This window comes from Botryllus schlosseri, chromosome 6, assembly GCF_051294905.1.
Source record: "Botryllus schlosseri isolate E-star chromosome 6, Bs_hap1, whole genome shotgun sequence".
NCBI lineage: Eukaryota > Metazoa > Chordata > Ascidiacea > Stolidobranchia > Styelidae > Botryllus > Botryllus schlosseri.
In genome coordinates, this window is record NC_137241.1 from 16262743 (window position 1) to 16290197 (window position 27455).

Below are 27455 nucleotides of genomic sequence, written 5' to 3' on the forward strand. Positions count from 1 at the left end.
CAGCAACATAATGTCGGGTTGGAAACACGTAATTTCGCCAAGGGCATTTCAACTCTTATCACTCCTCTATCATTTTAGAATTATTTCGAAGTTAATAATGGATATAGGCGTAATTCATCGTCAAGCTAATATGCGATAAGGCTCCTCCGTTATCTACTCAGACATTATTGTCTGGTCGTCGAGTAGCTGTTCAAGAAATACGATAGCGAGCGGGGATTTGACGTCAGTCGACACCGGAGATTCCTTAAACATCATCATCGATCTATAATAGGCAAATATTAGCCTGGATAATACGGATCAGTCGGGGGAGTCGACGGAAGGCTAAAGTTCATTCGCGAATCATCGCAGCCATCGCTCAAAAATGTCTGGGATATACTTGCTACTCGGCTGTCTGATCTCATCTGTTAGCTGCCAGCAAAGAAGACCGAATATAATTTTAATGGTTTCTGACGACCAGGATGTGATGCTGGGTAATAATCACTGCGCAAATGTGTTCCAATGTTTGCTAATTTACCTATGTATGACGCTGTATATTCCGGCAGGGTCGTTGAAGGTCATGGACAATTTGAGAGAAAATATAATGCATAATGGTGTGGAATTTTCAAACGCTTTCACGACGACTCCCATTTGTTGCCCGTCGAGAAGCTCCATACTGACTGGTAAGATAAATATTTATTCAAGGTCCTGCATTTCTCCACGTCAGTTATCAATAGTGCAAATATGGCTAAGAGATAGCATCCGTGTTCTTTTGTTTGGATGCTGTGGAAGTGGAGCATACAAACGGCGTTGGTGTTCCGAGATTATTAATGGAATCTTCCTGTCCATGCAAAGTTGGGATGGCAAAACCTTGCAGTGTAGCACTATAATCCGGTATGCGGTAGATTGACCTGTTTTGATTTGCGACTAGTCAAGATTCTTGTTAGAGTGTAACAGGGTCACGGTGTGAATGTGTGTCTTTTTGTCGTGTATGATCGTCCACTAATTTGATAGGTCATTTGCACCACACCGAAAGTTCTGATTTTCTAAGAGAAGTTTTGAACATTTACGCATTCGTACATTGTTGGCGTTGTCGCGTTGATCGAACTAACACAAGTATGTGTAAACTACGGGACAAGGCTCCTCGAAAGTGCAAAAATTAATTCGACATTTCAGGGAAATACCAGCCGCTCAATTAGGCGGAGCTCTAACTGACTCAAACTTCATATTTTCGTTCCGCGCGTTACTCAACTGCTTTGCCTCGCGCGGGAGGTATCTTCAAAGTTGCCTTTATTGAGGTCAGCGCGTCGCTGAACCAGACAGAATGTGTGACCGATACATCGCTAATGTGATCTCAGACATTTATCGAACGCGATGCCGACGAGAGATACCTAGTCCGCGGCCATTTGTAATCTAATTTGGCGGGCGTCTTAATGCGATTTCGAACTTCTTTTTTTCGATGAAAGGTCTGTACGCGCACAATCATAACGTCCTCACCAACAACGATAACTGCTCCTCGACACTGTGGCAGAGAAATTACGAGACGAAAAGCTACGCCAGTTATTTGCACAGAAACGGTTACGTGACAGGTAACGAAAAACTATTGGCGCGTCGCCAATGTTTTGCATTGCTGCCCGTTACTAATGACGATGCATGAATAATTTCGTCAGGTTATTTCGGCAAGTATCTGAACGAATATAACGGCACTTACACTCCAGTCGGTTGGGACTACTGGATGGGATTAGTGAAGAACTCGAAATACTACAATTATACACTCAATCACAATGGGCAAAGGGAAGTCCACGGAGATAGTTATGCTGAGGTGAATGTCCTTCGAAGATTATGGGGCGATGGGGAATATCGAATCGTAGCCGATTGAGATCGGACCCTGATATGAACGCTCCAATCAAACGGAACTTGTGTAATTGATGAAATAAATTACTAGTAGCGCTTCTAAACGATGTCTTGTGCGCGTATAATTGCATTTTGCAGGGTTGTATATGAGCCATGGCTTTACATTCTTAGAGAATCTGAGAGCGCGCGATATATGCTCGCGCAAGGCAATTATCATGGTTAATTGGAGCCGTCAATTAGAACCCCTTTTCCCAAGTGTACTCGCAATGTGACTATTCCTTTTGATTTTCTTCGAATCATCTGCTTCAATATTCGAACGGGCTGAATTCGATTCGATTCATCCTACATAAAGTGACTCGAATGGATTTAAAATTAGTGATTTACATCGCCGATGCCGCTAAATTTGTTCAAAGGATATCAACGATTTTCGTATATTCGTCTGTGAGGAGAGGAGGTTAAACTTTACCATAAATACAGAATTTCAAGCATTCATCCGATATGGAAGCGACGGCCCGCCAACCACAACTAACGTAAACCTTACTCAACATTATCCTAACTCTGCTTGCTGTTATTTGCGTTACCCTATGTGTTGAATGAACTCGTGTCGGTCCGTAGCTTTCTCGTAGTCATCATATCGTTTGCGGTCCGTAGTTTTGTCATCATTCAACACGATCTGTCTTCTTTCGGTATTTTGTGATAAAGTGAAAGATTCATAACCGCGTGTCAAAAGTTACGATGTAACATGTAATCACGTGAGCGCATGAAAGCCGGTATATGTAGGCCTGCGTGTGTTATTATCACTAAATCGATTTTAGAGCTGCTATCCCATAAATCACCAACGATCGTTAGGCTTTTATGTACTGGTACCAAGTCATCACAAAAGCTACTGCGAAATATCATTATATAAGATACTGTTACGGGTGGCGTAACGAATGTATACGGAATATCCGCTCTTCAGCCATGACTTATGAATGAAATTGCTCCCCCTCCATACAATTTACAGCTATTCGATGTAGTTACGAGGAATCGATGCGATTGTAACCTATGTTATAAAGATACGGCTCGCCCCTCGGCTATTTATCCTCACACTATAATCGGAGGAGGGATGTTTTTCTATAAACCTATATTTGTTGGCGCAGTTAAGCATTTCAAGTTCTTGTGTCGAGCATTAACTATTCCGGAACAGCAGACATCATCACAAAATAGTAAGTGCAATGTTGCATATGTTGCTTATAGCACTAGATCAGGGGTTCTCAGCCCTTTCTTGGCCGTGGCCCATTTTCCGGTTTAAAAATGTGCTGTGGCCCACCTGATATACTAGAGTCATCATTCTGTTTAATGCGTGGTCAGGTCATGGACAGCGCCGATATGCCTATTTCTCTAAAATATGCGCATTTTTCTCTAACGGATGATATTTAAATATCGATATCCAGGGATACGAAATTGCGCGAAGCGCGAAAAAAAATTTCAGGTTCAATAAATATCGTCGAACAAACGACCAACGAGCTATCCCAATTGGGGGTGTGGGTGCGGCAGTTACGGCCCTGGTAGATCATAAGCTAAAACTCCTAAGTAGATTATTTTCGTCCGCTGCTCCATTCGCGTCGCGAAACACAATGATTAGATCCCCGCACTGTGTGATTGGGACTTTAGTGATACTATTGTGATGAATATTATAATCATTCTTGGCCAGCATCGAACAATTCATTGGTGAATGGAGTAGGCTACTACAGGGAAGTGAAGAAAGATTTTTCAATATGCATGATGTTCTTTGTATGTATTGTACCAAAACAACTGAAGTTGCGATGTCAGAATATTCATTCCAATGATACAATCAATTCCTGTGAGTCTTTCATGATGTACAATGATTTCCAGGCCGGACATTTTACACCGACTTCAAAGATTGATGCGCTCCGATAAATTCTCAATCCATTAAGAATCGTTGCGGTGGTGCAGTATACCTCCGCAAGAAGCTACTAATAATTTGCAATTATGGCTATTTTTAGCTTACAATAATACGGCCTGCCGAAGTACAGTAAATCTGTACATCAATTGCACTTCATTGCGAGTTCATTGCATACCCCTTTCAACGGCATACGACATATGACCCTGCCGGAATACTTGGTTCCTTCAGCATTATCTTCCAGTTTTTATACGCTTGAAATTATTTTAGTTGTTGTTAGCCGTAGGTTGTCATAGCCAGTAGAAAAAAGCCACCGTATTTCCCTAACGTTTTGGATTTGTACATGCTGACTCCATACGCGCCACTACGTCTAATCAGAGTCGGATGAAAAGCTTTAGATAATACAAATATATATTTAGCGAATAACATAAGAAACGTAACTAAACTTACATTAATTCTGAAATTTTCTAAATAGCTCTGTGGCCCACCTCAAAATGCTCTGTGGCCCACCAGTGGGCCATGGCCCATCCTTTGAGAACCCCTGCACTAGATGAAGTAACTATAAAGCAACAATTACCAGCGATGGCCTGCACCAGCGATGGTCATTGTCATCGAGTAGTTGGGAAAAGTCGATACGCGTAATGGACCGCAATTTCGGATTTTATTTTACCGTGGCGTATCCTGATTGTAAAACAGTGACGTCACATTCTTGTGTAGAAATGATTGGTTAAGCAGCAGTAACGTTCGTCGCATGATACGCTAATCCAAATTAATACTTATTAACGCAGGCTTTTACTTATATAAGTGTATTTCAAATTTGGGCTTCAACCGACTGCTGACTTGCATACGACATTGACCTAGTTTTTTGCAACAATGTAGTACTCTTCTTGGGTGGATTCCGCACAGCTGTGCACAATTACAATGACAGATTTCGCGATTGTGCCTTCGCGTCGCGCGAGGTATATCTTTCAACGCGACAACCCCACAAAGTTTACGTATAAATACGGTATCGTTCAGCTGTAATTGAGGAAAGCGACACGCCTTCGGCCTTGACACGCTACGAAATGTCTGCGTGTATTTCTTTCGACCGAATTATTACCGACCTTTCGCAGAACCGATAGATTTGTCATGTATGTGAAGTACCACACGAACAAAAGCAGCAGGCTGGTTGCATTGCATTGGTTAAAAAGTCTGCAGCGCGGCGTCTTCATCTATTATTCTGAACACTCACTGGATTCTTGTGATGTTATCACATAAGGAGCTATACCTGTATTTGCTGTATACACTGAGTGATGAGCATACGGTCTTCATGACTGATCTGTATAATACCGCAACGTAACCAAATCCGTGGCCGCGAGGTTTCGTTTTCACATAATCCAAAAACGAAAATGTAGCCATTGCAGATGTTTGGAAATGGAATAAGCGCGTGACTACACTAGCCCAGAAAACACTAGTTCCTTCTGCGGTTTTATCGATCTAACGCCGTATTCACAGAATTCATGGGCAATTGTGCAATGTAGACAAACGTAAGGCTAGGTTGAATTGAACTAGGAATAAAGAAAAAACGCAGTAGGCTGTTCACACTGGCATGAGTTGGTCGACACTACGGCACTGTGATCTCTGTGAATATAGGCTACTTATATGCACATTTGCTACTAACTCGTATTGATATATAACAGTGAATACGATGCGCGATGTGTTAACCATTTGCAGACTTGGCTGTTGATAATCTCGGGGGTTTTATTTCAGGATTATCTCACCGACTTGGTAACTAATAAGAGCCTGGACTTCATTCGCGAGTCAAAAACGAGAGATCGGGAACAGCCAATTCTTGCCGTAGTCAGCTTCCCCGCCCCGCACGGACCTGAAGACGGCGCCCCGCAATACGCCAATCTTTACGGTGACGAAAGTGGCTACAAGTGAAATCTCTATATTATATGAATTTGCTTTGTACTCATGTACTATGTTCTTCGAACGTTTCAGGACGAAAAGCTTCGATTACGTACCGAATTTCGACAAACACTGGATTATAAGGCAAAAAACGGAAAAGATGGAGTCGGCTCAATTACTATTTTCGCAACTTCTTCAGCAAAAACGATTGCAAACTTTACGATCTGTTGATGATGGTGTCAAAAAGGTTGTTTACATCTCTATCGTCAATTTTTTTTAATCAATTGTCTCAATTTTGTGGTTCATGCTTGTCCACTGTCCAGTGCATGAATTGGCCCTTATGACTGTCTATTTTATCATACTAGATTTTTATAAAATGAGGCCGACACGTTATCACGGTTTAACGCAAACTTTTATCTATAAAATTGGTGTGCGGGGACCTAATTTTTATCGATAAATATCGCTTCTTCTTCTCGTGAATGACTTTTCATTATTATACACAATTGTTTATTGTATAATAATACGTGGGAGTTGACATAGCGCTTGTTAAAAAGTACAAACCACATCAGCGTCGTAGAACATAAGAGGGCGTCTGCTATCTTATGAAATTACAGTCTTTTATGTTTGTTATGCTTACTTCACTTACGTACATGAAATCAATGTTATCTGTTTCACACACAATCAAGTTTCGATTTGTGTCACTTTCACGCAGTAATGACACAAATTATTGACACGTTTGTGTAACGAAATTTGATACGTTTGCATCTGCACACCTGCGTCGTATCGTATCAAAAAGTTAATAACTTTAATTTATGTGGTATTTGTAGATAGTTGATCTGCTCCAAGAGATGCAGGAACTGGATAATACCTATCTCCTGTACGTTTCTGATCACGGATATCATATTGGACAATTTGGACTTCCAAAGGGGAAGACAATGCCTTATGACTTTGATATTCGGATACCTTTTGCTATGAGGGGACCTGGAGTACCGCGCAATCAGACGTGAGTTATTTGTAATCCAGAGGTAGTCTACAATGTACTAATCCCGAATACTTGGGTAGAACTACCTGTACTAGGTTATCTAAATGATTTTACTTATTTTGTACTGCTTTCAACAACTTTAAGTTTATTGATTACTTGCAACATATCACGGAAACTATTTTTTTTAAGTAACACCATTTAATCGAAAGACTACTATTGTAACCACTCATTTCTAAAGTTGCAGAATGCAGATAGTTGCACTATTGTAAAATTTTACAGGACTATTCACACTCGTAGACCACCTATAATCTTAATCTAGCACTGCATGCAAATCAGTCTTTTGTTTTTATTATGTTCAGCAAATTTAGGGGGAAGCAATTAAAATAGATCAAAAAGCATTACGGCTTCGGCATGCCCTTAACTGTCGCGATAATGACTTTGACTGACATCACAATATCATAACAACTGCTCGCCCATGGTTGTAACCAAGTCACAAGGTTCCGAGTCACAAGTCAATTTTACTTTTATAGTTTTGACTCGAGTCAAGTCGAGTCATTTTCAATTCACCGCCGTGTCAAGTCCAAGTCATTGACTTCACTGCTCGTTATCGATTTCAAGTCAGGTTGAACCCACTTCTGTGAAACTCTTGAGCGATATTGAATTGCGATATTGCGATATTGAATATTAACAATGATACTCATTGTTCTCACTCTCAGCATGTTTATTCAAGCAGATAAAAGATGGTTTCTGGGTTTATTTTTCAAGTATCGGTCCTGATACACGAAACTTCGATCAAGTCATATAGAATGTCTCGAGTCATAAAACTTGGTCGAGTCAATACACAAATTGACTCAAGTCGAGTCAAGTCAGGTTCCATTTTAAGAATATTACTCAAGTCAAATCAAATTAACGAACTCGCAAAGGTTCCACACCCGGGTTGTAACCAAGTCACAAGGCTCCGAGTTACAAGTCAATCTCACTTTTATAGTTTTGACTCGATTCGAGTCAAGTCATTTCAATTCAGCACCAAGTCAAGTCCGAGTCCAAGTCGGCGAGCACAGGGTAGAGTTCGAGTCGTGGTATTATGACTTGAGTCCGAGTCCACGTCATTGTGTTGACTGGTCACTGTGGTCAGTTTCCTGTCAAATTCTTGTTAAACCCACTTTTTATAACTTTACTTGGTGATATCGAATGGTTCGCATTTACAATATAATAATTTTCCTTACTTTTAGCAGTTTCTGGTCGCATTTTCAAGTACCAGTACCAATAGACAAAATCCCAAGAGTGTGTTTACTTTACCATTCTTCGAAATTAAAATGAAATATCGTTCTGAGTCTCGAGTCATATGACTTGGTATGACTCGAGTCCACGGCAAGTCAATACATAAATTGATTCGTGTCAAGTCATTTCCGTATTTTGATAAAATAACTTCATTCAAGTCGAGTCATCAGAAAAATCGTAAGTCAAGTCATGACCACCCTGCTCCACACACTTGAAGATCTGTGTGCCACAAATATCTGAATCTATCTTGGGCTATAGGTGGGATTACAAATAAATTGGATTTACGAGCACGAATATTGAGCAATAGGTTTGTACCCTAATAACGATGATCGATGGTATCAGGTCATAGCCCCACCCCGGCTATACGTTGTACGCGGTTTCAGAAGTTGGTCTTTGAATCTGAATCCACACCGAAGGTCGTGAGATTTTGGAGACAGAGGTGCATAGGCTACAACCCCAAAGGGAAATGGTCGTTGATTTAAAAGTCATCTTTTACCATAAAAACAAAATTTGTCCTTTTTTTACCAGTTTGACAAAATTTTTGGGTAACAAATTTCACCTACCCACATGCATAAGCTTTATTTCTACTCCACACAAAATTATGAGTTTACCTACATGCAGCGTATCAGTCAATAAACTTCCGCTCGTATTGAATTATAGTCTTTAGAATGGAGTATACACCATGAGCAGCATTCTCAGTGACTTCTATAAATAACCCGTGGCTCATAGAAATGTGAAAATATTTGATAACTTGAAATTGACTTGACTCAAACCGCTTTGAAAATGTTCAGAACTTCACTTGTGGCTTGACTTGAAAAATTTTGAATGACTTGAATTGCTGAAAAATTAGTGGTGTTTCAAGGTGGTGCCGGGATCCCAATACTGCTTGATATAATCAGGGATATCTAGTTTCTAGATATCCCTGGATATAATATAATGAGTACTAAATATATGCTATATGCTAACCCACTACTCGAAAATGCCGCCTTTCTGAGCAATTAAAAGAGTTATACCTATACTGCTTTCCTGTGACGTTGTGGATTTTTACTTGGTTGAATTCAATCGCGCAGCTCTAATCCTCTGAGATGTAGTGGAAGATACACTTGGTTAAGATAACAAGCCAGACTGGGAGCGATCTTAGTAGAGCTGGTAGTTGGATGAATCACTGGTATTTTCTCTGTAGACAGCAAACATCCTTCAGGGATTCTTTGGTTTCTAATACTCGGGTTCTAAATGAATGATTAACCCGTCTGATGACTTATTCTCCTAACTGCTGTCGCCATTTTGGCATTCAGATCATTTGGGAATGTAAAGTTGAAATCAAATCTAGTGATTTGAAGCATCGGTGGTGTACTTGAAGGCCAAATCGATATTAACATGGAAATAAATTATCTGCATAAACTTTCAATGGCATGTATGAACATTTGAGTGACATAATATAATTGAGAAATGCCATTACACATTGCTCTGTATTGATCTGAAGAGGAATCAGATTCAGATTATTGTACTGCTGACATCATGATAAATCAATTATGTCATTTGACTTCTGTAGCTGTCACTAAATTTTCCAATACGTTGCACAATTTACACTAATAAAGCAAACTTTGTCTGTCACTACTAAACACGTATTTTCTTCTTTTCGTACTTGTGTGGTTAGTCGCCTATGACACAGGATTTTGATCATTATCTGATACTGTTGTGAACAAGAATCATCATTTCTGGTTCAAAAAGTATTGACACGGTCAATAAAACTTCTTAACCTAATTGTTAATTAAATTTTTGTAGGTCCCGTAAAATTGCGTTGAACATCGATATTGCTCCTACGATTCTTGGCATCGCCGGGATCCCAATACCTGAATATATGGATGGAAGAAATCTGTTGGACACATTTAGGTAATGGCATCGATGTGAATTTTCTGAAGGCTAACATATAGAAAATTGGAATAAATTGGATGACTTGTTATAATAGCGGATACAATAGTTTGATTTCAATGCCATAATTGTGAATCGTTATCTGAAATAGATATATCTGTATTTGAAGCAATTCCAAATCGCTGCACCAATAATCCTTGTTGCCTCATCTGAAATAAAAAAAGTCTGTTTATTTCGTGTCACGCTCCACTCACCTTGTACTTGGTGTTAATGCAGTGAAGAGAGACTGGCGGCTCGTCCTTGGCGCGATAGTTTTCTCATAGAAAGAGGAAAAATGCCTCACAACAAAACCCATTTAACAAAACCAAGGATGAAAACAAAGGCCGAGAAGCTGCGAAAGGTAACACAGGATTAGCGCTTGAACTTACTTTCCGTGGCTTGAGTCACACGTCACCAAACGCCATCTGTTAAAGGAATTAATCCGAATTACTTACGTGTGAACCAAACCACTACATGTCTTCTCACGAGACTTGCATGGCGCTGTTGTTTTTGCCACAGCTGAATGTAGTAATATAATAATTATGTTACCTTCTTTGATGTTGTCAATTTGTCATAAGGCCAATTCTAATTTGGTCAATGCTACATTTTCCATCATATCACAAACATATACACTCGTTCCTTGGCCCCAACAGTTTAAACTTTTGTCAGGCCAGACATTTTGCTGAAACATTTGACCTAAAGTACTTGATCGCAAATAACCCCTTGTACCCCATTAATGTGTTTCTTCGTTGGGATTAAAAGGGTTGGGTATGTGTTATTTTTACCGTTTAGCTGACGTTGTAATTTTAGAGAGACACGAAAGATTTTCAGTGCTCGTTGCTGATCCTAATATATCCCCCTCGATATTTAGACGCCTTGATTTTATACTGCTCCATTTTCGGGGAAAGTATGGCGTATCAATGTGATTTATAATGTGTAGGCTCGAATCGTAAAGAGTTGAATTTAAGCCATCCATTCATCAAATCACTCAGATTTTTGAGTAGCCTAATTTTTTTTTATATATTTGTATAAATCAGTCATTTTTTTAAGCGCTGATTTTATGAGAATTTGACAGATACCACTATTTCTCAAAATCTCAAAACTTTTTTGGTATATCAATCTGTGTGGAGGATTATCTGCGGATGACTCGTATTTACTATGCTTTTAACAAGTTCAGCGGGTCAGATTGAATATGCTGATGTTCCAGCCAGTTCTCCTATACCTCCATACTGCGCAAACCGAATATTTGTTGTCACAAGTATTTCAAGTGTTTCTTGCAGGCCTTCAGAAGTAGATGCTTACTAGCGATGGTGTGAACGTGCACTCTATGCATGACGCTGGCAGCATAAAAAAATCAACACCAAACGGGCATGTACCTTGCTAATCTCAAAAATTTTACTTGCTTTCTTACTAAAGTTTGCTCAAAATATCCAGTTTTCCGTTTGTGAATATGAAATTGATATCTTTGTCTGATGTAAAAAATCTAGCCGGCGAACAGGGTCAATCTTGATTTCATATATTTATTGTATCATAAAAACAAATCTATGCGATTGGGGTGTTGGCTACTGCTGCATAACTTGTTAATGGGGTAATATCGGTAGCAAGTATAGAAACCCGTTGAACACTTTGCTCAATATCAACGTAGCAATACTCAGACGCCGAATACATTGCCCGGTCTGGGCTATACCGTTACGGAAGATATTGATTTTATGGGATTATTATATCATTTCATTGCTCCAGTTGATACATTCGGCAACATTTAAAATGTCAATATGTACTTCAGCATTGTGGCATTATGTGGCCCGAGTCGTCGCTGGGTATCGCGTACATTAATATACGCTATCACTTCACTGAGATGTAGGGTTAGAATTAGCAATATGACGTCATGGGGTTCACGTTCACACAGAACCTTTCAAAAAGGTTCGCGTTCACACGAACCTGAACCTTTTAGAGGTTCACACCATCCCTAATGCTTACCCGTTTTTTAAAAATCATGTTATACCGCCGGACACTTGTGGATGCTCATAGTTTTTGCATATTTCAGCTCTGCGGATCACCGAATTACGTTTATCCATGTCAAGCTGGACAATATTGGACGTGTACCATAGGAGCTGACCATAAACTCAGGTTAAGCACCTAAATAATGATTCCTGTTCGCAGTTACTTGACAAACATTTCATCATCAAACCGAACTAAGGCTTGGCTTGTGTGACTATATTTTTTCAAATGGTTGATCGTTGAAGACTGAATATGTTTGACAATATTTGATGTGGTTTACATGTGTAACGTGTTTATTGCCTCTTTGCAGACTACAGAAATGTAAAAAGCCTGGCAAGCCAAAGAAGTAAGTTATATTATCATTCTTATCATTTGTGCTGTATTTTATATTGATGTAGGCCTGTAGATATTGTGCAAGATTCAATATTTTTAATGGGACCTGGATTCCACAGAATGACGTAATATTCCATTCAAATATAACTGCCCGTGTTTTAAAGTAGATTGCGTGATTGAGAATCCTTCAGGCCTAGGTTAATGCGCAAATTACTATTCAAGTATCGACTATTTTCAAGAAACTGTTTGCCACGAAAGTAATGATTTGGAAAGGGGTTGCGCTCTCAAGTACCGTAATACTCTCTAATAGAAAGATTCGTGAGTACTTTTCAATGGCGTGCTTGTCTCGAGGTCCTGAAAAGACTGTAATTATAAGGCTTTCATGTCAACCGCTGATGATTCCACTCAGCTTGACACGAGTATATGCGATTATCTCAATCACCATTCACTGATTTGGCATATGTGACATAATTAATTCACGGTCTCCATGTTGTTATTCATATATGTAAAGCATGCCAGAATATTTGCTACGATATCTGGGGGTGGGCTCGATAATTTGAGTATTATAATTCAAAACGAGGATCAACTGCCATGATTCGAGCGGCATGGTGATATCTAGACGTATACATCCTTTGTCGCCAAGAGTTATTTCACAAAGGATAATTATAGTTTCGATACGTTCTTCCTAATAAGGAAGCTCGTAAAACCTCAATAGGTCGCATCACAGAATAACAGTATCCAAATAATGTGGAAACAACATTTTTTGGCAGTAATCAATGAACCGCAACATTGTTTCAACTCACAAAGTTCTATGAAATAGGGCATGGTCATGAAATGCCGAATTATTTTTAATCAGGTGTAACTGCCGTAATTTTCTTTGTGGTCGCGTGCAAGGTGCATAATTGATTTTGTAAGTTACTGTTATTGCCGTTATTATATAATATAGGGAGTGGTGTTTGACTTCTCGACTCATAATCAAAGCACTCAGGTGCTCAATTTCGCCCAGCCCCAAATTTCATTGAGACATTTACTATACGGTCGTAATTTTTTAATAATTTGTAAATGGAATTTTGATTGATAACCCATTTTGTTCAACTTGCAATCAAGGCGTAAAAGCAGATGCCCGTGTCCCGCGAACAGCCTCGTAAGGAGTCACCGCTCCAACCAAGGAATAAACGTGCTGGAAATGTGTGGTAGAAGGGGCTTTTCTCAAAGCGTCAGGAACAAAAGAGTGAGAGGTAGAAAGGGAAAAAGGCTCCAAAAGAGAATGCTATTTACTTCGCACATGAAGGTATATCGAAACTGCAAGCAGATCGCCTTGCTCTTGTGTAAGTCCCCCGTCTTAGGCGTTGCGTTGTTTAGGATTTTGAAACTCGCGGAAGAAGCGCCTACAACAAGCTGCGGAAAGAAGGAAGGAAGCGCTTCAGGCGTGGCGCCGGAATGAAGCCCGACAAAGTGAGAGGATTTCAGACGTTGTGAGAATAGCAACTTGACTCGATGTTTACACGATGTTGTCTGCCTCGATAATAGGGTGGAGTGAAAAATGAAAATTTTTGAATTTCAAAAAAGGGTCTTGATATTTGGTGCCAAATAGTAAACAAATAAATTCTATCATAATTTTGGGTTCGTACACCCTCTAGTGGTCGTGCAATTTCACCGAACGAGCCAAAAACAGCTAATTTCGCCATATCTTGATCATCACTTACACTAGAAAGTCAGTTTTGGGCTTAAAAGATGCAGAAGCAACATGTTTCTATCTCACTTCCATAGAACTTACTCTTAAAAATGAACAGAAAAAAAGTTACAAGCAAATTTCTGATTTTATAGGTAAAATTAAGCACTGAAGCAGTGGGTAGGATGTCAAAAGCGTGTAGTGATTGATCTTATGACTGAGCAACATACCCTATCAATTAGAACCACTTTTCAAAACTTGCTCAAACAAATGACACCCCCTCCAAGCATAAATAGGGCTCGGGCATCGAATAGAGACTGCTGAAACTGTATTTAAAACAGCGTCCATTGATAGTGCAGCGTCACGATATCGGTAAGTTTATAACAACGGCCCTCATGAGATTTCTTACCAAAATGCTGTCGTAGGGTTTGTATCATATTTGTCACAAAGCTCCTGAATGAAAGCACAAAAATTGAAAATACAAATTCAAAACACAAACATCAATTCTATACTGGAAACAGACAATTTTTGTAGCAGTATCATATGAGTCTCAGTGTGCACAAACATTAAAATCATGTTTAGTATTGAAAGATTTCATCTGCTTTCAAGACTTCAGTAAGCACGTTTTAATGTCTTTCCACTGCCTGGTTGTGGCAAGGATGACTGAGCCTTAATAGTGATGATCTTAGGTTTTCCACCTCGACATCTGACAAGGTCTTGGTTGCAGGTGGTTTAAGTTGACAATTTGGTGGAAAGATTAAGCCTTGATGTAGATAACTGGAATTTGGAAGAAACTGATGCTCAATGTCGCTGTTTTTAGGTTTGGTGTCATTTATATATCTTCCTTCAAATTGATAATTGGAATTTGGTATGGTGTGGTTGTTCTGCGCATAGCTGTAATCTTGTTAACTGTAAATCTTCGGACGTTTCCCTCCTCGTCAACAAAGCATTCCCAGCAAAATATTTTCTGGATGTTCAAAATGAGCATTTCTTCGTAGCAAAGATAGTGCAAGGGAGTGAATTCGGGTATCAGTCAGCTTTGTGACACGGGAAACCATATTATGGAAATTTTTAGCACCATCTACAATGGAATTGTGCATTTTTATTTCAAACTATATCGGAAAATAGACCTCCATGCAGAATTGAGCAAGACAGTTCAGATTTCTCGATGGACGACTCTGTCCCACAGAGTACTTTGAAATTTGAGATGCGAGAGTCAACCATATTGAATTAACGACGGGCCCAGCCTCTAAATATTGCAGATCTGGTTCCAATTTACGACTTTGAAGGAGGATATATAAATGAAACCAAACCCTAAAGCAGCAACATTGACACCAGCATCAGATTCTTCCAAATTCCAGTTATCAACATCAAGGCTTAATCTTTCCACCAAATTGTCAACTTAAAGCTCAAAAATATTGAACAGCCGCCTGCATCGCAATCAAGACCTTGTCTGATCACGAGCTGGGAAACCTATGATCATCACCATTAAGGCTCAGTTATCCTTGCCACAACCAGGCAGTGGAAAGACATGTGACAGTGGTGACATAAGCATCTGCTCAATATTTCAAGATTTAAACGTAGAGATAGCCTCATCAGACGAAAACTGAAGTCTTGAAAGCAGATGAAATCTTTCAATACTAAACATGATTTTAATGTTTGTGCACACTGATACTCGTATGATACTGCTACAAAAATTGTCTGTTTCCAGTATAGAATTGATGTTTGTGTTTTGAATTTGTATTTTCAATTTTTGTGCTTTCATTCAGGAGCTTTGTGACAAATATGATACAAACCCTACGACAGCATTTTGGAAAGAAATCTCATGAGGGCCGTTGTTATAAACTTACCGATATCGTGACTCTGCACTACCAATGGACGCTGTTTTAAATACAGTTTCAGCAGTTTCTATTCGATGCCTGAGCCCTATTTATGCTTGGAGGGGGTTTCATTTGTTTAAGCAAGTTTTGAGAAGTGGTTCTAATTAATAGGGTATGTTGCTCAGTCATAAGATCAATCACTACACGCTTTTGACATCCTACCCACTGCTTCAGTGCTTAATTTTACCTATAAAATCAGAAATTTGCTTGTAACTTTTTTTCTGTTTATTTTTAAGAGTAAGTTCTATGGAAGTGAGATAGAAACATGTTGCTTCTGCATCTTTTAAGCCCAAAACTGACTTTCTAGTGTAAGTGATGATCAAGATATGGCGAAATTAGCTGTTTTTGGCTCGTTCGGTGAAATTGCACGACCACCAGAGGGTGTACGAACCCAAAATTATGATAGAATTTATTTGTTTACTATTTGGCACCACATATCAAGACCCTTTTTTGAAATTCAAAAATTTTCATTTTTCACTCCACCCTACTCGATAATACTTTGGTTAGGTGTTTGGTACGAATGATTAACTTCAGAATTACACGAAACAATAACTTCACATTGTCGATTTATTCACTGAAAGCTTTTCCAATGAATCTCATCAGCTGCGAACGTCAGTAGAATGGTCAATAGAATTCCAAATGTAGGAAATATGAATTTGATACATGGTATTGCTGACGTTCGTTGGTGATGAGAGTCAGTCGAAAAGCTTTTAGTGAATAAATTAACAATATCATGCTATCACTTACTGTAGTTCGACAGTTCATTACCTCAAATGGCTATTTAAACAGATGAAGCGCTGATTTTCTTCGCGAAATAAGCCAGAATCATTTATTTTCGAAGCGACTGAAACCCTGTCTGTGACAAATTGAGTTGTGCGGATGTTTATCTTGAGTTTCCTTTCTTAGAATAAATGGCTGTGAAGTAAACGATAGGCTGTCAGTTTTCCACCTATAAAACAGTATTTCATTGAACGATTCATTCGGTTGTCGAGAATGTGAAGTTTAACAATTATAATGACTATCAGCAAGGCATTGGAAAACTGAGTTTCATTCTGAATTCGACAGTTTTTATAATTGATCAACTAAGAACGTTCCCGCAGAGTAGCCCTGGATCAATTAGGATTGGATTTAAGGCAATGTTCTTTTGGAACTTACACAGTATAACGGCAAGATTCTTAGTATAACGGTATGGCTTCCACACTCGGTACAGTGTGTCGACGCATATTGTGTTGTTTTACACATCTCGCATCGGCGCATCAGTCACTAGTTCATAATTATCGCATCCTAATTTGACTAAAAGCAGGGCTAGCTCTTCTAGTTCAAGTCAGAGAACAGTAAATTGATGGAAAAAAATATCAATTCCACAATTTGTGGATTACCAAGGGTTATATTTACAAGATGCTAATGCTTATTCTCTCTATTTTTCTCCAGCGTTCCTCAATTAACGGTCAACGAACTAACAAGAGCATGGTTTTGACCAACAGCTGTCGACTCTATATGCCGAATTTTGAGATACGGTGCTTGGAGGATCTGTACAGTGACCCCAATCTGTGGGTGAGACATATGGGTCACCTGGCGAGGAGTGTCAAGACGCTGCAATTCAGAATGAAGTGAGATTGTTTGTACGTTTGTAAAATAATTCTTTTGATGGGTCCCAGACGAATTATACAGGGTTCATTTCCAAATACTGGGAGCGGAGTGGCTTTTAAACAGTTGTAGGCGTAATATAGAAATGTAAAGTTGTCAGACAAACTTACGTCATGTAAGAAATAATGTTTCTCTCTGTCAGCAAGTTTACTTGGAAGCTGGTTCGACATGAATGCTATTATGACATCAGTAAATCAATGCTATGGTGTTGTCAAGTAATTGAATTTCATCAATTGTTATTTCGTAAATGAAGAATCGCGCGCCATAACTGTAACTTGCAAACTTGATAGATACATGAAGACTCTTCGCAAATGCCTGAACAGCTACGATTTGCTCAATTCAAATCAACATTGTGACTGCCCACCTCCGTCTCTGAAGCCGAGGTCGGCTAAAACGAATATCACGCATCCTCTGGATGAAGAGTGAGTATTGCACGCAGAGGTGGTCATTAACGAAATACTTGTACCTTTTTGTAGTACGCAAGTTGAGTATGCCCACTTGCACTGCTTACTCGAGTGGCTATATTTTTAGACCATTTTCAGGTATAACTGTATACTTTCAAACTATGGATATTGTAATCTAGAAAGTGGTTTTGGGTTACGTTTGTATCGTATTTACGAGTTACATTGTCATCGGGCCGAAACAGTCCTGCACACTGTACCTTCACTAGTGGCACGCAAGACCTAATGTATTCAGTCTACGATTTGTTGTCTTTAGCAGTAAACCACTATAAATACACACGATGCGCAATTACTACAGTTGTACATCAATTTCACGATGGTAACATCGAGCCATACCAGATTAAGATCAAAGAAACCAAGCACCCAGTAATATTGGCTACCTAGGCGACTAGGGCAAACATACCAATGCATCAGTGTAGCAAGGAAGATGATTTTCCGGCTATCTGGTTAGCATACTAATGCACCAGTACAGCAAGAACAAGAAATTTTAACCATGTCGAAACCAGAGCATACCTTAATTCAGAATATATGAAGTACAGATACATCGCAGTCGAATACGGACTACGAAGGAGAATGTTTGCTACTGTGCGTGATTCGTATGAAAACCGTTTTTAACGTGACCACAAAGCCCAGCCTGTTAAAACAGGTCCTTGCTTCAAAATATGCCGAAAAGAATAATTGAGATCCCTGCCTCGATGTGCTAGTGCGAGGATTGCGGCCATTAAATGGCCAAGATCGTCCAATTGAGCCTCGATAATGGACATATTCTCCTACGTACTTTTGAAATATTACGTGTGAAATAGAGCTCGGTGATCACTCAACTCATAAACGAACTGCTAATTGTATGTACTGATCAAAATCAAGATTTTTATAGCAACCATCTGTGCTCGAGCCTAGGGTGCGGACCCCGATTCCAACTCTGCGAATGATGATATGGTATTGGGTTCTTTTCATTGCTATGTGTGACTAGTAATTCAACTGAAAATCTATTATATGCTTACAGTCGTATTGAGTATAGTTCGGTAAAATAGAAGTAATACTACAACCAGTTCTTAACTCTAACATGCATCTACCCTACTCCAAACAAACTGACATGTGTCGATGTGGGTCACAACAGTAAACAGTATCATACTTTATGTCTGTTCTTGCTTTTAACCCCGGCGTTCATGATTCACTCTCCAGGAGAGCGACAGAGGAACGCGAATTCGAGGAGCAGCGAAAAATCTACCAGCAACAACGCGAGGTGAACAGAGCGCTGAAGGAGGCGAATCTGGCCAAGAAGCAGCGTAAGATCCGGAAGAAGATGAAGGCCGAGACGAGACGCTGCGGATATCAGGGACTTACTTGTTTCGTTCTGAGTAACAAGACGTGGACTTCGCAGCCGGTGTGGACCGGTAAGCTCCGATTTATTCTGTTTTCACCGGCTTTTCCGACTGTTGGCGGCAGGATTGTGGCCTAATGACCCGAGTTGCAATTTTTTGTCGACTTGAATTGAATCATAGAAAATGATAGGAAATGATTCAACTCTTCTTGATCTTCGATCTCTTTGAATAAACCTGAGAGAGTGAGAAAAATGAGTATATTATCAATTCGAGGCATTCGATAACAGCCAAGAGTTGAGTTGAAACCTACTTCAAATCAATAATGAAGAGTTGAACTTGGACTCGGACTTGACGGTGAATTGAAAATGACGCAACTTGACTCGAGTCAAAATTATACAAGTAAGATTGACTTGTGACTAGGAACCTTGTGGCTTGGTTACATCCCAGTTCGGCGCTGACATTTTCGTGCCCTGGTGGTTGATACGACCATGCAACATTTATTAGCATAAATTGCGTAGCAGTATCTACCTTAAACTTACTATATCAGGAAGAACATGTGGGTTTTTAATTACTGATATTGTGACACATTGCTCGCATGTCGTATCCCATTGTTATATTATTTGAGGTCATCTTTGTCCTAGTGTTGGTATTCAGGTAATTGGTTAAGTATAGACCTGCCTACAAGTTTCTATGTTTATGTCTATTAGAGGTTGTTTAGATGACCTGATAACCTGCTGTGTTTTCTAACTACCCTGTAATTGTTTGGTGTCAAACAAACCCAATTTTATTAACCAAGGGGTGTGTGGTAATTGTTCAATTACCATTTTCTCCCATACAATCAACAGGATATTAGTTTTACCTGTATGATGTGAGCTCATCTTTGCTTGTATTCTCCCAGGTGACAATCAGTGCTATTGCACCAATTCGAACAATAACACATATTGGTGTGTGCGGATAATCAACGAACACACAGATGCCGTCTATTGCCAATTTATCACCGGATTCAGGGAATATTTCAACATGATTGTAGATCCCTACCAGGTATGCTACGCTAATTCTATGCCAGGGCTTGCAAATAGAAGGTCATAAAGTGCTTCCTGTCCGGGTCGCGGAGAGTTTTAAATCTGCCATAAATATAAGCGTCCCATAATATTAGAATTGTTACGGAAAATTGCAGAATAGTGGAAGACTGCGTTATCGACACATCATATCACAGCAATGTATTAACCGTATGCGTGGATCACCTTGCCATAGGGGCGATTTTGTGAGACAATGGGGCAAAAATATCAAAAGGGGTGATTCGGGTGACAAAAATGCCAAGGGGAAAAAATTCCAAGTGCTCAGGCTTTTACTTTCAGTTTCTTGCGGAGTTAAATTTTCAATCGATGGACATTTGATGCTAAAATGATTCAATGATTTCCTGTTGTACAATTAACAATGAATATGCCTAATGCGCCCAGTAATATTATATCTTTTGTCATGATTGCTCTATATATCGTATTGTTAGCTTCATATTACGATTATTGGGTTCAACGATAGCAGAAGTCTAAAAAACATAGTCAAGACTATGCAAAACAGTTAGTGGTTATTTTATGTCTCTAACTCTGACGTATGGAGGCCTATATATAATTTGTTGAGCCTTATCCACTTGCATTGTTATAGATGTAATACGCTCGGCATTACTGCTTTTGTTTCGTCCAACATCAAAACTATCTAACAAAACTACTTGAGTTTGTAATGCATATCAATAAAACATGTACTTAAGTACTAGGAAAAACAAAATTTACTTTGTTACTGATTCTTCTGGCATCTAGGGAGACAATAAAGATATGTCAAGCTTGATAGAGGGCAATCAGTTTGGGATCCACTGTTCTAAGGCACAGTTTTCACGGAATAACTGCAAAAGAAAATTGTGTCGGCTTCGCATTCTCCTTGTGTAACTGCTCTTCCTGCGCTGATTTGATAAATGATTATTATTAGTCCGTGGATTCCCGACCTTTTTTACACTACGGCCACCTTTGAAATTTTTGAAAAATCAATACTCCCAGACTGTTCGCAACCTAATGAAAAAAAAAATAAGAAACATTATTTTATTGGAAAAACTGGTTTACACGGTGACCTTCAGTTAGAATGATAAAATAATATAAATACAACACACAATAAACATGTTAGCACATTAATTAGTTATTATTACATTATCAGTGAATGTGGCGGTTCGGTTGCGCTTATTTTTCCTCTGACTTCTGACAATGTCTCAATTGCTGGTTTGGTGGTAGCGGGAAGCAAGCATACTCAAGATCAAGAACTAGCTTATTGCTGTCGGAGTACTTGAAATTTTATTGAATTTTAATTGACTTCTCTTGCCATTGTAGAGCATACTTAGAGATGATATAGGCTCATGACCCCCAGGTTGGGAACCCTCAATTAAGATACTTTATATTCGCCTGTAAAATCCCTCATCATTTCGCCATTCTGTGTCTGATTTGATGCGCTATAATTGCAGCTCGTCAGCACGGAGATGAATCTTCAGGAAAGCGAGAGGCTCGTCTATCAGGAAATGGTCAGGAAACTGCGGAATTGCAAGGGCAACAGGAATTGCACGCTGCCGCCCTTTGTCAATCCACCGGCTAATTCTTCTCTGATCAATTCTACTGCCGATGTTGACTGGCCTCTGCGCGATTTCGACATACCCAGTACCGAAATCTTTCAGGTATTGTAGTCAGTAAGGTAGTCAGTAACAGGTAGTCAGTAGTCAGTTACAAAGTACTTCTACTGGAATGATTGCAATTGATACACTATTTGGATTTGTATACTCGAATCATTGAGCTCAGTCCTAGTGTTGGGAGCGCTTAGGATTGTAACTGTTTGATCAAAAACATTTGTACCCTATGGCCTAAATCTCAATGGTTTGTCCATTTGGATCATTTTGCGGATCTGACCAGAATCTGGGCTTCGTCAACTGCTATCGGCTTTCATACTTATATCGTTTACATTCAGGGTAATGAAGCCGCAACTGTAATGACTACCGCACAACCGCATGATCCTCTTGACATACCGTCTGTGCGTCTCAACCACCAGACTACTACGCAACGAGGTGTGTTATGCATTTTTTACAACTTATAATCCTGGTGGGTTTACGATTCGGAGAGACAAGAGAGAGAGAGAGAGAGAGAAAAATGTCATCCTCTTTCGGTACAAAAAATATTCACAGAACAATTATAGGCCTACTTGAATAGCGATAAAACCGGCAAAGCGGCTTGTTGCCTGAAAGTCGGAATTTCCTGATACTGGTAAATAGGTTGAATATGAGAAGTATACTTTCTTACAACCTCTGCAAGTTTTGGGTCTTGTGAGGTAGTGCGTGAGGTAGATCACTCTCGTTTTGGCTATTCATAGCTCTGTTGCCTTGTTTGTTGGAGAGATACTGTAATATTTTTATTGTGCTTCATCCTGTAACTTTGCTCAATTCATGAATTCAGACCCCATTAGTACACCATTATTTTAAGCAATAATGAGATCTTTTTGGTATTCTCATTTTTGAACAACTGTCAATGACAAGTGAACCCTCCGATTCTATAGATTCTCTGGCACTCTCTTGGATAATAATTCGCAATGTCATCTGAAGTACGCTAGCTACTATTGAAAACTTGTATTTTGCCGTCAAATATGCACGACGGGTATTTACACTGCAATGTTCTTAACCAAGCCCCATTAGCCGATTTTGGTGCTCAATGTACTGTGTGTTACTACTTGAGTCCTAATGAAATGTTTCACGTTTGCCTTCATTCACATGCTTCATGCCATCACTTTACTAACTCATTCCTCCTTGTGCTTTGCCTTCATAAAATCAGATGGAACACCACGCACATTCAACTCACCTAGACAACGTAAAGGATTTCGACAAAGGTAGAATTGCCTCCATATAGTGAATTTCCACCGATATCCTTCCAATTGGATTTAATATTCTCCCCTGCATCTGTCTGATGTATATATTGATGTTGTGGTGTGTGCATCTGTGCCTTTTTTATTATCTGACCCATTCTAATCAGTTGCACAAATTCCGTATGCCTTCAATCTTAAATGCATATTGTGGTACCACACTAGTAACATCAAAATGTTTCAAAGTTACTTTTAATAACTGCATGTGTGCAACTGTGTGAAATTACACATAAACACTATCCAGTCTTCTGGATCAGGTCTTTCTAAACTGGACGTATCATAACAAATATCGTGACCACAGAGGTTATACCGATTCCACATGAAGCATAGTGCATTATAACGTGGAGCTATTGATTCGAAGACTTTACATACGCATTGATCAGTGACAATAATATACAATGCAATTCCGTGTCGGCCATGGATTGAAAATGGTCCGGAGTCATGAGTTTTTCCGTATCTTTCTTACGTTAAGCGCCAGTCAAGTCATTTTAAGGCAGTGACTCGAGTCGGTAGGCAATGTGTGGGGCAATGTGTGTTTTACAGCCGTCAAAAATGTTTTGGTGTATACTTTAGTAGCTCATTATTAAATAATAAGTAAAACTACTTGTGTCAATGAATAGATGTTTCTTTTTTAAATTTATGAGAGGTAAACGGGATGCTATTCTTTAGATACCGGTTTATTCGATTTGATGATTGATTTTCTATACCTTGCAAAGAAGCAGTGTTTATTGTTTTCATTCAAGGTGCATATTGCTGTAACAAAATGAAATATGGTTTGGTATAATATGCTGGAATATAATTCAAAATCTGTTTTAGTGTTCTTAATTTTCATGTGTTATTATGTAATTTCCGAGGTCGATTAACTGTGTTATTTTTGATTTATTTGACTTCAAGACCAGCGGTATGGGTATTGGACATTTCAACAATTCGAACAGTGTGCTATAGTTCTTTATTTTTTTAAGTGATATCTGTCATTACTGATAATAGAGTATGATCCTTAATTGGTTTAGAAACTATGGATTGATTGGATTACCTATTATTGTTGAGTTACCCCTCTCAAAAAAGCAGCGGCTGCCCATACAACTATGGGAAATATACTTCCGTTAGGTACATAATGTTAATTTTGTTATCCAGGAAAAGGCAGAGGGGGTTGGAGCAAACCCAAATCCCGGACGAGAGGTCGCGGATCAAAGCCAAAGTATCCCAAAAAAAGAAAACTGCGAAAGCACCCAGGGTATGACAGCCTGTGCAATTCTATTGTTTCATTTGTCGGAGTTGTAGCAAACATATATTTATGCTTTGCAAATTTTCATAGCCAGAGGTTAACCAGGTCGATTAAAAAGAGTTAAATAAGCCATTTATCAGATTTGATAGTAGTCAATCTGTCTTATTATTACGGCTGGGAAATCATAATTGTGGCCTCCCGGAGCTTGCCAGGATCTTGAATATATCATCAGAGAATCGAGATTAAAAAGATGGTGAATTTGCAATTTCCATGGAGCCGTGATAGACTAGGTTTCATGAAATAATATTTCTCTTCATTGATTTTTCTATTATCCTGAATGTTTTCATTTCAAAGATTTCATAAATCGTGTTGATTTTCGTACAGTAATAAAAGAATGTCGGGACAGGTTTATTAAGCTTGATAATTTCCTTCATCCGCGCGGGACGACTCTTGGTATTACCAGAAAACGAAACGCAATACCGGTATCGCATGTTGACAACCGCCAAACATTTCAATAAATGTGTGACAGGGAACCACGCTTGCGTGGGATAAACACTTGCTGAGAGTTGCATATGTTTCATTTTTGGTTTACTCATGATGTGGTATCCATCCTGTGTTAGCGTTGACAACATCAGTCACACTGTACTCTAAGCTTGGAAACATCGAAGTTGTATTGTTATAACTCTTGAATTTTCACCATTTCCACATTTGAGATGTCAGATCGGGTCATATGTAGGCCTACTTCAGCATAAATGAAATGAAACTGTAAGTGGTGCGACCGGCATTTTAGGGGTAATTACGCCTGACTTCGCGGCTCTCGGTTGGTTCTATGTGACGGGAACGTGAAATGGGTTCAAATGGCTCTTTGTATGCTGAAGATTGCCGACCCTGGATTCGGGGTACACAAATACTTTTGGCGCGACCCAAAAATAATGCTTCCTATTTTGCAACATCAATGAATCTCGCAAAGCGCAGGAAAATTTTCCAAGTTGAAGAAGTCTTCAAAAAATGCTAATATTTTCACTGTCGAAGTAATGTTAAAACTTCATTCGAGTATTCTTGTGAAAAGGTAGGGTGTTTAATATTAAGCATGAATTTTCGGCCTGTTAAACCCATAATATGTGATGTGTGTCTCCAAGTATACTTCACGGACCTTGTTTACTTCAGATTCCCCGACCGAATAGGCGCTGGAAGTATGGGCGGCGCACCAGGTTGGACAACCCCTTCAGCCCAAGGGCACAGAACGTTTCGCGGCCAAAGGAGAAGAACAAAAAAACGCTTCAATAGAAGGATATAGGCATAACACGCCGAACTTTTTTGTTTATAAACACTGAACGAACTGATATTGAAGATATACTGGCACATCCCACATCTCTTTGTTTCTGTACGTTTCTTTCCTTAGCAGGGCCAGCGCTTGGACGCTAACTGCTGCTGCTGATTGATGTGATGAAGACGAATGACGATGAAAATATTCCACATGTTCAGTATCCTAGTGTGGCATACCCAGTTCTAACGCGAAGTAAATGCGCGCACTGTAACACTACGATGGCTACAAGTCATCGATTAATTTGTCAAGGCTGGCGCTGCTGCCCCCTAAACGCTTCACGAATGCTCTGCCGAGCTTTCGCTTGCACGTTTTCGTATTTACGCTTAAAGCGGTTAATTAGTATTATATCAAGCATTAGTAGATATGAAAGCCTTTTTTTTACTTCACTCTCTCGAACATATGCCCATCAGCGGCTTATCATGATGCGTTGTGGTCGCGGCAGACAGGTATTATCATTTACCTCCGATAACCACAATAAAAACTAACAGCATCTGTAAGCATCGTCGACTTCATTTCGTAGTTGTTTCATGGCAATTTCACCCTCAAATTGAGCTAAAGCTAAACGAGGCTATGCGTGCTATACTTGGCGATTTTGCAAAATAAAGTGGACGACTTTGATTTGGTAATCGACAGCTGTATAATCCGCAACTAATCCAGACTGACCGACGGCCCAACAACGGCTTCTCAGCATATGTTTATTTGTTTGGATGCACGCATTCGTATTTATGTACAATTGGATATCTCTTTCAATGTAATATATTGCCGCTAGAACCGCTCGGAAGTGACTGGATTTTCGCTACGCCAAGATCGTGCGTCGTGACTATATTTTGTGATTTCAAAATTGAGTCGGACTCGAATACACAAAGCCCGATTAGTTAGAGTGGAATTGGAACACGCATTTCCAAATGATCTGTATTATTAATAGTGTACCTCAATCGGGATTTGAGAGCTGTTTATCGAGATTGCGTTGGTTGAAGTGTACCAGCTTCTGTTCTTCGGAAGGTAACTGCATGATCGCAGGACATGTTCATTTGATGTCGTTCGCAGCCGTAGCAGAATAATGACAGGAGCCTACCCTTGGTCATTCCGACATATCGGTTTACGGAATATACTGCCCATCCGACAAAATATCGTGGTAGTGGAGCGTCCAACTCCTTAGGTCGGTATGTGGTGGGTTCAATCCCCGACTGGGTTAGACGAGCGACCTATTCTGTAACACTGGTAGGCCTATCCGTGGCATCCCCACTCAGCATTACCGGGGTAGCATGGAGGGTGGTGCAAGACTTGGAAAGCTTTAGAGACCTAGGTTGTCCAGCGACATGCACTCATGATTAGGGCGATTTTTTTTTACCTAAAACGGTAGATCTTGACCTAAAAAAATCAAAATTTTGGCCTTAAAAAACTTCATCTTGACCCAACGTGTGCAAATTAGGTGTTTTCCCACACAATGTTAGAATTGTATACTACTTATCTTCATTTCCGGTAGGAACTGTTAGTCCTTACGAAGTCGTTTGGCCTGAAAAAACTTTTCTGACTTAAAAACTGTTTCATTTGAATGTTTATGATTCACAATGGGCCGTCTACGACGGTAGGCCTATTTTCCCATAAAGTAGGCTATAAGCTGTAAAATGTCAAATGATAAGTTCACCGACAGTTCAAAATCTACGGTACAAACAAAATGCAGGTTGCAAAAAAATTTTGGCTTTGTAAACAATTTTTGACTTTTTTTGACATGTCAAAAAAATCGCCCTGCTCATAATACATAACAACGTCCTATTCCCATGACATGCCCCTTAACCTTCGGGTCGCAAGTCGAATTTAGATTCAAGTTAAATCCTATCAAGTTTTCTGAGT

At 39.5% G+C, this 27455-nt stretch overlaps 2 protein-coding genes across 6 annotated transcripts in view; one reads left to right on the forward strand and one right to left on the reverse strand.

The window, feature by feature from the left end:
- The window catches only part of LOC145441178 (uncharacterized), a 149709-nt gene that overhangs the window by 84826 nt on the left and 37428 nt on the right, over positions 1 to 27455 (reverse strand). The gene's annotated exons all lie outside the window — the stretch shown is intronic.
- LOC145441179 (putative extracellular sulfatase Sulf-1 homolog) lies at positions 51 to 26377 on the forward strand. 4 transcript variants are annotated; one of them, XM_080318988.1, is made up of 23 exons: positions 51 to 470; positions 543 to 659; positions 1443 to 1565; positions 1647 to 1798; positions 5483 to 5652; positions 5717 to 5870; positions 6451 to 6626; positions 9672 to 9779; positions 10035 to 10158; positions 11842 to 11924; positions 12106 to 12141; positions 13236 to 13419; positions 13491 to 13583; positions 17112 to 17290; positions 17618 to 17749; positions 18971 to 19182; positions 20009 to 20151; positions 21614 to 21820; positions 22108 to 22204; positions 22962 to 23016; positions 24184 to 24283; positions 25442 to 25582; positions 25880 to 26377. In XM_080318988.1, the coding sequence occupies exons 1-22, from the start codon at positions 362 to 364 to the stop codon at positions 25559 to 25561; spliced, it is 2874 nt and encodes a 957-aa protein (XP_080175114.1). In that variant the 5' UTR covers positions 51 to 361; the 3' UTR covers positions 25562 to 25582; positions 25880 to 26377. The 4 variants fall into 4 exon arrangements, with proteins under 4 accessions (XP_080175114.1, XP_080175113.1, XP_080175116.1 ...); XM_080318987.1 differs by having other exon boundaries at positions 25442 to 26377; XM_080318990.1 differs by lacking the exon at positions 22962 to 23016.